The sequence below is a fragment of the Vigna unguiculata genome, chromosome 3 (assembly GCF_037176805.1).
Source record: "Vigna unguiculata cultivar grain cowpea cultivar isolate G323 ecotype 2 chromosome 3, ASM3717680v1, whole genome shotgun sequence".
Taxonomy (NCBI): domain Eukaryota; kingdom Viridiplantae; phylum Streptophyta; class Magnoliopsida; order Fabales; family Fabaceae; genus Vigna; species Vigna unguiculata.
Genome location: NC_140794.1, coordinates 69,676,112 through 69,688,027, shown reverse-complemented (window position 1 = coordinate 69,688,027; position 11,916 = coordinate 69,676,112). Strand labels below are relative to the sequence as shown.

The window sequence follows — 11,916 nt, the reverse complement described above, 5'->3', positions numbered from 1 at the left end:
AAATAAAAATTAACGAAGGAAATAAAAAATTGAAACAGTATATATGTATGTATGTGTATGTATGTATGAATGTATATGATAGATAAAATTGATAAATAGAAAACTTACAAGATCAGCTTTCTAAAAAAGTTTTTGTTGATTCAATTTCTATCTATATTTTGAATTATTATTGTCTTTGAAAGTCAATTAACTTAATTTACTCTCTCAGGATGTGAAGGTGTATCAAATTAAATTAACTCCTATTATCCTATTAAATGTTCAGTCCCTTTTCTCTGTTCTAAACATTTTACAGTTGCAAGTTACCATGTCTAGTTTTAGGCCAATCTGGTTACGTCACGCTTAAGCCGTGTCACCAACAAGACCAGCATCCTCTGCTACTATTAGGATAAAAATTAGTTTGTTAATTACTTTTAATTTGTTCATATAAACTTGTAAGCTGCTCAAATAATCTATATCTAGTTTAAATTTCATGTCAAACATGTTTAAAAAATAAAGAAGAAATTGTTTGACAAATTAACTTAAAATGTATTTGAGAACTTTTCTTATTTGAATTTATCTTATGAAGTAAACACTTTATATAAAATAATGTTTCTTCTTATTATTATTATTATTTGCAATTTATAACATTAGTCCTAGTTAAGAAATCAACTCAAATGTTTCTTTTTGTAGAATGTGTGAAAGAGAAATCTCTCCCGCTTATTAATAAGCCATAAATAAGAGATTTAAAAGACGTCATAAACAATAAATAAGATATTTAAAATATATTAAATATTTTAATTTAATCTTAAAGGCAATTGCAATAATTCTTCCCTTCAAATCAACGCCTTTGAGTACAACCAAAAAGCATTTCACTTCCAAATTACCTTAAATCCATCTGGGGCTATAATTATCTGAGTACTAAAGAAATGTTTACCGAGATATAATAAAAAAGTTAACAAATTAGGTCAATTAATTACTTTGGGCCAAATAATTTATCAATTATATTGAGCATTAAACTCGATTTAAGATTAAATATTATAAAGATTTTTTTTTTTAAATCATGAATTCTTACTCGTAGTAAAGTTTTTATTTTTTATAATATTTATTTCGAAACTTATATTTGAAGTAATTGATAATGTAAGAATCTGCATTGACATAATGAAAATTAAACAGTAATTTTATGATTGGCTTTAGTTTTTTCAGACATAATAATATTTTTAAATAAGGGTTAAATATGTTTTTGGTCCCTTAACTTTCAGTGAATTTTGGAATTAGTCCATTTTGAAACTTTGGACCAATTTAGTCCTTCATCTTTCGGAATACGTGAATTTAGTCCTTTTAATCAAATTTTGTTAGGTTTATTTGATGTTTCGTACGCATTTTAAGATTGTATTTGAGTTGTTTATACTGTTTGACACATTTTTACTCTAATTTTAAGTCAAATACTATTGTGAAATATGCTTGAAATGTCAAATAAATTTAACAAAATTTGATTAAAATGACTAAATTCATGTATTTTAAAAGATGAAGGACTAAATTGATTCAAAATTTCAGGACTAATTCCAAAATTCACTAAAAAGTGTTTAAAGGTAATATAAAAAAGTGTTTAAACGGATGGTTAAGTCTGGGGCGTTGCGGTGAGTGAGTGTTAGCTTGGATTGCATCGAAAGTGGAAATGGTGAAGTCAAAGAGATTTGAAGGAAAGGTAGCGATTGTGACAGCTTCCACGCAGGGAATCGGTTTAGCCATAGCCGAGAGGCTTGGCCTCGAAGGTGCATCCGTTGTTATCTCTTCTCGCAAACAGGTTCATTTCCCCTTTCTTAATTTCTTCTCCATCCACTCAATTTTAGGTTTTCCCTTCATATCTTTCATCCTCATCTTCATCTCTTTCAATTGCCGCAGCAAAATGTTGACGCGGCGGCGGAAAAACTGAGGGCAAAAGGAATTGAAGTGTTAGGGGTTGTTTGTCATGTTTCTAATCCTCAGCAACGGAAGGATTTGATTCACAAAACTGTGCAGGTCAGATCTTCAGATCAATTATCAACTTCTTTCTTTTTTCATATACAGCTAGTTTAACACTCTAAACTATCACTTTTAACTCGTAGTTGTAAAAGTTTGCTGTACAGTAATTTTATTGTTTTTTTTTATAATACCAAGGAGGATTTCTAAGTAGTTGAGCTTTTAAAAACACTTTATACTAAATTTACATATCTATTGAATCTTACCGTAAAATTAAATTGTTTTTAATTATATCACAGTGTGTAATCTTGGCCATCTTGATCATATTTTGTACCAGTCTAAATCTCATTCAGATTTATTATTATTTGTTGTTTTCATCAAGAGGTTAGACTGATACTTGGCCTTCATTTTCTTCAATACATAGTTTCTATAAAATTGAAATCTGTCTTCCAACTTTGTTCTGATATTATATGATTGAACATTCTGGTTTTCTGCAGAAATATGGAAAGATAGATGTTGTTGTGTCTAATGCTGCTGCAAATCCTTCTGTTGATTCCATCTTGCAAACAAAAGACACTGTCCTTGACAAGTTATGGGAGATAAATGTCAAAGCTACTATACTTCTTTTGAAGGTAGTTAACTCCGTGAAATGACCAAAACAAAAACAAATTTGATACATATGTTTTTTCAGCATTTTCTTTTCATGTCATCTTGATAAGATGTGCTGATGATGTGATTGGTTTATGCAGGATGCTGCGCCTCACTTGCAGAAGGGTTCTTCTGTTGTTATCATTTCCTCAATTGCTGGTTATAACCCGCCACCTTCTTTGGCTATGTATGGAGTGACCAAAACAGCTCTTCTTGGACTTACCAAAGTTAGTACTTGACCTGCAATTGTTACTAACTTTTCTTTTTATTAATTTGCTAATGATTTGTAATATGTTGGGTAGGCCCTGGCTGCAGAAATGGCCCCTGACACTCGTGTAAACTGTGTTGCTCCTGGTTTTGTGCCGACCAATTTTGCTTCATTCCTTACAACTAATGAAGCTGTGGTGAGTGTTTTCTGAACCCTTCTTCCTCCCTTGAATCCCATTCCTCGACATTTAATCATTCTGTGTTACTGCAGAGGAAAAATCTTGAAGATAAGACATTTCTTAGAAGGCTTGGTACAACAGAAGACATGGCTGCTGCAACAGCATTTTTGGCATCTGACGATGCTTCTTATATAACAGGAGAGACTATAGTCGTTGCAGGAGGAACGCCTTCAAGGTTGTAGCTTCCACTATTATTCTCTCAGTCAGCACATATTTGAAGTTCTTGTTAGCAATAAATTATTTGAAGTTCTTGTTATGGCCCCTCTGCACCCATGGGGATATATGTTCACTTGGTTTGAACAGTGTTTATTTCAATTTCTTTTTAATACCGCAAGGATATTACTGAGCTATGTTTGGGGTTGTTGAAATAGAAAAGATAAAAGTATAGGCTGAATTCTTAGTATGTATAGAATACATTATAAATAAAAGGTTACAAAAAGATGGATATAAGTCTGTTACCTCTAACAATTTTAATAACAAATAAAAAAACGGGATTGTTAAAGATATTATGAGTTATCACATTTTAAAAGGAAAAAAAAAAAGTTATGTACACTAGGAGAGTGAGTATTAGGAAATTTACATTGGAAGGTAGAAAAAGAAAAAGAAAAAGTATCAAATACGTGTTTATCCGAAAGTACCCTCCAGGTAAGTGTCAATTCACGGGTATTTGTCTACTGCTACGGAGTATTTGAAAAGTTGAGGCAACTTTTGAAGAGAACTTCTCTCCAAGTGCGATGTGTTGTGACTTTGTTTAGAAAAATTATCTTTTGGCACTCATTTTTTATTTCTTTTAGTTCCATTTAACAATTTTTTTAATAATAAAATATTATATTTAACTAATATAAATAAATGTATAAACGAAAGTTTGAAATAAGCGCTTTTTAATAATAAAGTATTATATTTAACTAATAAAAACAAATATAAACAAACTTTTGAAATAAAATAATAGTATTTATGTTAAATATTAGTATAAGAAAATGATAGAGTCAAATTATGTTGTTCTTTGTTTAAATATCTTTTTTTCTCCTTAAGTTTATTATAACCTTAAGTTTTAAACTATTGAGGCTGGTTATATTTATCTTTAAAATGCATTTCTTTTATTTTAGAGTGCTCATTTTAAACAAAAAAAAATGCTTTTGTTATTTACCAGATTTTGCCTCTCTTGTTTTGATTCCTTTTCAGAACATAGTTGGTGAAAAATTTATTTATCAAAATGTAGTCATGTGCAAACACAGTAATTTCATCCAATGATATTTTCTTGTGTTAGCATCTCGGAAGGCATTGTACATAAGTAATGTTTAACTTCAAGTTTAGCAGGTATTCCAAAGTTAAAATTAAAAAGAAAATATATTTTAAATGTATGGTTCTTCTTTTTTGGGCTGACATATGATCTTTTTATTTATAAGATTAAATATATTTTTAGTTTTTTAAAAATTTTAGTAAAATTTGAAATTAGTCTTTTTTGAAATTTTTGATCAATTTAGTTTTTCATATTTAGAAATGCGTGAAAATAGTTCTTTTAATAAAATTTTGTTAAGTTTATCTGACGTTTCAAGCGCATCTCAATATAGTATTTGAATTATTTACACCGTTTAACATATTTTTATTTCAATGTTAACTCAAATATTATTATAAAATGTGTTTGAAACGTCAAATAAATTTTACAAAATTTGATTAAAATAATTAGATATAAATATAAAATATCCAATTTTTTCAATTATGTATAAGGACGGGAATAAGTATGTATATACCTGTCCCATTTTCATACATGTCATAGTACTCGTCTTGTCCCGTTTAAATTATTAAAGTACTGAAAATTTATTATATAGTATTATCTTAGTTTTTTCTTTCTCTCTTATAATTATTCGACTTGTTTTATATCTATAAAATTATTCAAATTTGAAAGATAATTTTTCTAAAATGATAATATACTCAAAAGATTGATAATATTTACTACATATGTTATTATGTATTCTATATGATATAATTGTCTTAGTTTAATTCTCCTGCTCCATTATAAGGAGCATCTACCTTGCTCTTTCTTTCTTCCAATCACACTTTCTCTACCAAATAAATATAGCTTCATCCAATATACAAAAGAACAACAGAAAGAGAATGATTAATCAAGGGTAAACTATAGATGCAATTTTTGTTGGAGAACCTTGTTCTTCATCTATACTTTGCATTCACGTCTGTACGCAATAGCAACTTTTTTTAAATTATTAAAAAGACACCTTTTGAATAAATATATATTTTAACAATATTAAATTTTAAAAATACTATTTAATATAAGTTACCGTGCTTGATTGATACATTTTCTTAATGTTTTTTATCAACTATCAATCAACAAAAAGTTATGATAGATATAGCATGTAAAGAAATTTTTATTAAGAAAAATCAAACTTATTGTATCTGGTTCGTACAACTCTATAATCATTTAATGAAATTTTTATGTGAGACTTATGTCCGTAACTTATTTAATATTTGTCGCTTGATAAAAATAATAACAGCTATATTATATCTGAAATAAAATGTAGGATTAAATATGTTTTTGGTCCCTCAAGTTTCAGCGAAATTTGGAATTAGCCACTCATCACAAATTTTGACCAATTTAGTCCTTCATCTCTAAAAATGTGTGAATTTAGTCCTTTTAACCAAATTTTGTTAAGTTTATCTGACATTTCAAACACATTTCATTATAGTATTTGAATTATTTACACCGTTTGACACATTTTTGCTTCAATGTTAACTCAAATATTATCATAAAATGCATGCGCTTAAAATGTCAAATAAACTTAATAAAATTTGGTAAGAAGGACTAAATCTACACATTTATAAAGATGAATGACTAAATTGGTATAAAGTTTCGAAGAGGGACTAATTCCAAAATTCAATAAAACTTGAAGGAGCAAAAACATATTTAACCCTAAAATGTAAGATTTGCCAAATAATATAGAAGGGAAAAAAATTAAAAAGAAAAGTAAACATACTTTTCGTTTATCTATTTTTGTACATAAATATTTTCTATTTAATGTTAATTAGTGAAAAAAACAAGAATTTCAATGGATATTGAGCTTTAGAATAAATATACATAAGATTTAATTTTAAATAGGTATATATGAATTTTTATCTTAAATTTTTTTTTTAAAATTTAAATATGTTTGTAGTTCTTAAGTTCGGATGCAAAAATATAATTTATTTTTTTCTTACTATTTGATGTATTTTTGTTCCCAAATTTAAAAAATGAATTAATATTATTATTTTAACTCATTAACGTTAATTTCTCTTTTGTATTGTGTTAAAAAGAGTGTTCCAAATTGATATTTGAATGGTTGTGTAATGAATTGTGTAGAGAGATCAAATATCAATCTTGAATATCATTTAATACATAAAAGATAAAAAATAACTATCAATAAAATCAAAACATTATATTCATTTATTTTTAAAATTTGTGATCAAAATGTATCAAAATTTGAAACATAAACAAATATCAATTTTGTATATAAGTTTAAGGACTGCCATCATATTTAACTCTAAAAAATAAGAATCCTCTGCACTCATAGGAAAAGTTGCAGTAGAAAATTCAATTAAAAACATATTGTTTTTTATACATAGATAAGAAAAATAACTTTAAAATATTATAAATAAATTAATTTATAAAAAGTATTTACATAAAAGTTTAACCACGTTTAAATATGTTCAACTTTGAAGTTTAAAGTTTGTCTCATAATTTTGTTCTTACAAAATGAGGTAGTAAATAGAAAGGTGTATTAAAATTGTTTTTATTCTTTATATAATATAAGACTTATTAATTGTAACTAAAAATTAATTGACCGGTATATTAGGAAGGGAAAAAAAATGTCATGGATAGCATGGTGGTAGTATTTTGGAATCAAACTACTGAGAGGGATTGGAATGAAGCATTGATATTTTCTGTTCCTTAATCTTTCATCTTTATATATGTTTCTATAATGTCTTCTCATTCACACACCTTTCACTTTTTATTTAAAAGGTCTGATTCCACACTCAGAAACCCTTCCTTTGCAAAATTTCAATTAGAATATTATGAGCTTAGATGATCCACAATTGAAATGCTTAAAGAACTCATCAAGTTGCATCAATCTAATCTACTGAATTGACTATCCCAGAAGGAATTAATACACATATAGTTCATGCAAATCCAAATAAAAAATCCCTCAGTTAAGGTACTGCACGCACTTTCTGTACCTTTCAGTACATTTTTTTTTTTGTGGGAAGAAAGAAAAGAAAGGTAAACTAAGAGTTGAATCATGCGTGGCATTTGGATCAAACGGTTCTTGACTTGGCTCTTGTGTGCGCTTTAATCTTTATCTTTTTGACAAGGTTAGGTGCCACATGTACATGCATTGAAGAACCTTTTTTGGTGCTAACAATTTGGTGCTACAGTTAAAGGATGCAACATGGGACATATCCCAAACTATTAGCAGAATGAAAAGCACAAAATTGTTGGATGAGCAAAACGCAAAGCTCAAATCTACCATGCTTTGCACTGTGGCCACTTATCATTGATGATGTGATGATGCATGCAAGAAAAGAAACGCGAACAGAGAAGCAAGGTAGCTCAATTAAATTAAAATCCAGCAAAAAGTCTCTCTTTCTTTCTCTCTCTCTGGCTCCACTTTTGAACCAAGCACTCACGAGACACCCTTGAAGCTTCACCCTTTGAATTCATCTTTATGCTGCTACACGACCTAATCCTCCTCACCCCTCCTATTACCAGAAACAAACCGTGAAAACTGCTTCTTCTCTTCTCTTCTCATCTCATCTCTATCTATCTCCTTACAATTCCCATCTTCACCAACGCTCCCTGCAGTTACTTCCAATTCTTATGTTCATGTTTTGCAGAAATTTTCACCCTTGACAGCTTTGAGACAATTGCTTGATATGAACAAATCTTTTGCAATCCAAAAGGGTCTTCTCTGAATTCGTAAATGAGTCATTTTGACTCGTATTCTGCTTCCTGTTCTTCATTTTCTGTTGGAGCCTATGTTTCGGAATCGGTTTATGCACTTCCTGAAATCGGTTCACACATTCAGAAGAAAATCTACTTTTGACAGATTGTTTTGACAAGCAAGCATCGGTCACTGCGCATATCTGTTTCAGAGGCATGCACTTTGCCAGAACTTCAATGGGAGGCTCATGTTTCCATGCGCTTCGTCTGAGGAGGTTCAAGAGTAAGCCTCTGCCAGAACCCTCTTCGTCTTCGAGGGCCCGGTTGGATTCTGACTTGGAGAACATGGAGAGAAGAAGATTCGACAGCTTGGAATCATGGTCCATGATATTGGACTCCGAGAATGTGGAAACATGGGAAGCATCAAAGGAGGATCAAGAAGAATGGACTGCAGACCTTTCTCAACTTTTCATCGGTAACAAGTTTGCTTCTGGTGCTCACAGTCGAATTTACCGAGGAATTTACAAGCAGAGAGCTGTTGCTGTAAAAATGGTCAGAATCCCCACACAGGACGAGGAGAGAAGAGGCTTGCTCGAACAGCAATTCAAGTCAGAAGTTGCTTTACTTTCACGTCTCTTTCACCCTAACATAGTGCAGGTGATTAACCTCTTCAAACTCCACAGCACTCCACTGTTAGTCTGTGAACATACATACACTCATGTTTTTTGTTTGTTTAGCTTTATGAGTTTTTGTCTGTGTCGGATTTGGAATTGAAGCAGAGCACTGTTTGAACTGTTTTTGACTTCAAAGTTCTATAGATAATCATGTTGTATGCATAAAAAAAGAGTAGTTATTAGGAGAGAGGTTCTTTTCTTTGGTTTGTTTTTATGAGTAAGATTTTGAAGATGGAGGGGTGACTAATAAAGGTGTATTAATTTACAGTTTATTGCAGCTTGTAAAAAACCGCCAGTGTACTGTATCATAACAGAATACATGTCACAAGGAACTCTGAGGATGTATCTGAACAAGAAAGAACCATATTCTCTTTCGACAGAAACCATACTAAGGTTAGCTCTTGACATATCAAGGGGCATGGAGTACCTTCATTCGCAGGGTGTGATCCACAGAGACCTCAAGTCAAATAACTTGCTTCTCAACGATGAGATGAGGGTTAAGGTGGCAGACTTTGGAACATCGTGTCTGGAAACACGGTGTCGGGAAACCAAGGGAAACATGGGAACGTATCGTTGGATGGCCCCTGAGATGATTAAGGAAAAACCATACACTCGTAAAGTTGATGTCTACAGCTTTGGAATCGTTCTCTGGGAACTCACCACTGCTCTTCTCCCCTTCCAGGGAATGACCCCTGTTCAAGCTGCTTTTGCTGTTGCTGAGAAGGTCACATCCCTATCCCTATCCATATAATGCTGCATCAATTTATAACTCTCTGCTTAATCTTAAAGAGACAACTCTTGAATCTAGTACCTAGTGTTATACTTGTTGGATCACTGAAAAATTATAACTATTACAATGTAATAGTTCAAACGACACGACATGATACACGATTTGATTGTGACTCGATCTATTTGAACTCCGACACCATAGAATAATTGATGTTACCTTCATCGATGCTTAATACTTCTTATGTCTGATTAGATAGATTTTTCTATAAACCCATTCAAAGAAAGAAAATAAGGCCGTCCAAAATGCTTTTGACTGTGTATAAAAAAATAGGTAAGATGTTATTGTAACCATAAAACGGAAAGGAAAACGTGACATAAAATTGCAACTGCTACATTAATAGCTTTTGTCAAGATCTTTTGAGTAGCAACATCAAGGTTTAATTTGGTCAGTGAAATTTCGTGTAGAACAGAAACTTTGTGTAGAAAAAAGTAGGCTAATTGAGGAAGTGTTGTTGACAAGTGTAATTCCTAGGATGGAACAAATGAGGCTCGTGGCTAATAACGTAGCATCCGGCGCAGTTACTGTTGCCAGCAAGGTAGCATTTTTCCAGGTAGAAGCTCGGAACTATTTGACAACATTTAAGCTAACTCCACGTAGGAATTGTACTAACTTCCCCTTGAGATTAAGGTCAAAACTTTGTTTTGAATTCGATGCAAAGAGTACAAAAGCAAGTCCAAAGATCTTGACTTTTTGTGAGAGGGGGTCCATGGGCCAACATGAGTCTTGACTAGAATTGAATCCATTAATGGGTAAAATGGATGGGCCTTCGATGTGTTCCCTCCTCAAACAACCACTCTCGAAATGGCCCAATGAGTTGGAAAACATTTGAGTGAACAATTGTTCCATTAATGTGTCAGTGTGTCTTTAATGCATGATGTTGTTGTTATTATTACTCTGTGAAGGTTGTTTTATTGAACACTGATTTGAGTTAATTGAGCAGAACGAAAGGCCTCCACTTCCTGCTAGTTGCCAACCAGCACTTGCTCATCTCATAAAACGTTGTTGGAATGCAAACCCTTCGAAGAGGCCAGATTTCAGTGACATCGTGTGCACTCTGGAGAAGTACGATGAGTGTGTGAAAGAGGGTCTTCCTCTGACTCATCATTCAGGCCTTGTCAGCAAAAACATCATCATTGAACGCTTAAAAGGTTGCGTCTCTATGACTTCTTCCATACCTGTACAGGCTTGATTCCCTATATAAGGTATATTGTTGTTGTCATCAATCCATATTGAAGCTCTTATAAGTTATAGATATTATATTATACATGCTTCATCTTCTTTCAACTCTATTATTATGTAACTGTACCTTTTTTCAGTTGTGTCAAAGGGATCACTTATTTCATTAAAGACAGGTACAACCGAATTGTTATCTGCTAATCTCTTCATTCCCAAACACACACAACTTTACTACAAGTGGAATTCATTACTTCGATATAAAAATTTGAATTCTCTGTTGAATTTTTCTATACTGTTTTTTTACTGTGTCTTCAAAATATATCGCCAGAAATCGAAACTGTAATCTGAAGCACTCCAACCTCAACTACCGTATGTTAACCAAACTCAACAAAGCAACAGCCTCCATCCTACCAAACAACATGTACTACTCTGCATTAATACATTGGCAACTGTTCAATTTTCCACCCACCCACCACAAACGCTGACATTATTCTTAACTAAAACTACACTACTGTTGGAACCCTCATTTATGTTTATGTCTTATCCCTCTTCTTGTCTTGGAAGTTAATTTCCACTTCAATTAAGCTAACTATAAATTAATGACTAGATTTGGACTGTGATGGTTGCTCATGAATAATTAAATTTTGAGTTCAGTTGTGATTGAAGGAATTGGGTAGATTCGAAGTGCAACTTCTAATGCTTAAGTGTCACACAATAATACTGTAGAATTTATATCAGTTGTGTACCGATTATATGTAATTGCTATTTAATATTACAAGTAGTATCTGTGAGTTGTTACTCTTGATGTTTTTTGATTGCTCTTTTGTTCACTTTCTTTGAGGATCTGCTATTAAGGGGAAAAAACGTTGTTTGTTTGGTAGTGGGACACATGTGTCTAAAAAATCTGTGGTGCAGCTGTGTGTTAAAGCATCTAGCAGTATCTTGAAAGGTAGCCTTAGAAAAATAGCAAACATGAAAAGGAAAACACTTAATTATTTTTGGAACATTTGGTTGTTGAGATTACATTGGCGGTTAATTATCTACACAAACATCCTCCTTGTTACCCACTATCCAGCCCAACTTTCCTCATTTTCTTTTGGATTAAATATGTTTTTGTCTCTCAAGTTTGGGTGAAATTTGAAATTAGTTCTTCATCAAAACATTCGACAAATTTAGTCATTCATCTTTAAAAGTACATAAATTTAGTTTTTTTAACCTAATTTTGTTAAATTTATCTGACGTTTCAAGAACATTTCACGATAGTATTTAAATTGTTTATACCGTTTGACACATTTTCGCTTTAATGTTAACTCA

General features: G+C 31.5%; 2 protein-coding genes across 4 annotated transcripts; both read left to right on the top strand.

The window, feature by feature from the left end:
• The first annotated feature begins 1,555 nt into the window (after positions 1-1,555).
• Positions 1,556-3,482, top strand: LOC114176407 (tropinone reductase-like 3). Its single transcript, XM_028061448.2, has 6 exons — positions 1,556-1,783; positions 1,882-1,998; positions 2,436-2,570; positions 2,688-2,813; positions 2,889-2,990; positions 3,065-3,482. The coding sequence occupies exons 1-6, from the start codon at positions 1,655-1,657 to the stop codon at positions 3,212-3,214; spliced, it is 759 nt and encodes a 252-aa protein (XP_027917249.1). The 5' UTR covers positions 1,556-1,654; the 3' UTR covers positions 3,215-3,482.
• Positions 3,483-7,403: 3,921 nt separating this feature from the next.
• Positions 7,404-11,328, top strand: HT1 (Protein kinase superfamily protein). Of its 3 annotated transcripts, XM_085670852.1 has the most exons (5): positions 7,404-8,619; positions 8,905-9,360; positions 10,367-10,628; positions 10,743-10,778; positions 10,931-11,328. In XM_085670852.1, exons 1-3 carry the CDS (start codon positions 8,179-8,181, stop codon positions 10,613-10,615), a joined length of 1,146 nt encoding a protein of 381 aa, XP_085526978.1. In that variant the 5' UTR covers positions 7,404-8,178; the 3' UTR covers positions 10,616-10,628; positions 10,743-10,778; positions 10,931-11,328. The 3 variants fall into 3 exon arrangements, with proteins under 3 accessions (XP_085526978.1, XP_085526977.1, XP_027918582.1); XM_085670851.1 differs by lacking the exon at positions 10,931-11,328 and having other exon boundaries at positions 10,743-10,884; XM_028062781.2 differs by lacking the exon at positions 10,931-11,328 and having other exon boundaries at positions 7,405-8,619; positions 10,367-10,884.
• The last annotated feature ends 588 nt before the right edge of the window (positions 11,329-11,916 follow it).

What these genes read in the sequence shown, in the direction of transcription:
- LOC114176407 (XM_028061448.2), top strand. Translation starts at nt 1,655, where the DNA reads ATGGTGAAGTCAAAGAGATTTGAAGGAAAGGTAGCGATTGTGACAGCT. An exon ending in TTATCTCTTCTCGCAAACAG is followed by an intron (nt 1,784 to 1,881) that starts GTTCATTTCCCC and finishes CAATTGCCGCAG; the next exon opens with CAAAATGTTGACGCGGCGGC. An exon ending in CTCTTCTTGGACTTACCAAA is followed by an intron (nt 2,814 to 2,888) that starts GTTAGTACTTGA and finishes TATGTTGGGTAG; the next exon opens with GCCCTGGCTGCAGAAATGGC.
- HT1 (XM_085670852.1), top strand. Translation starts at nt 8,179, where the DNA reads ATGCACTTTGCCAGAACTTCAATGGGAGGCTCATGTTTCCATGCGCTT. An exon ending in TTCACCCTAACATAGTGCAG is followed by an intron (nt 8,620 to 8,904) that starts GTGATTAACCTC and finishes ATTAATTTACAG; the next exon opens with TTTATTGCAGCTTGTAAAAA. An exon ending in CTTTTGCTGTTGCTGAGAAG is followed by an intron (nt 9,361 to 10,366) that starts GTCACATCCCTA and finishes TTAATTGAGCAG; the next exon opens with AACGAAAGGCCTCCACTTCC.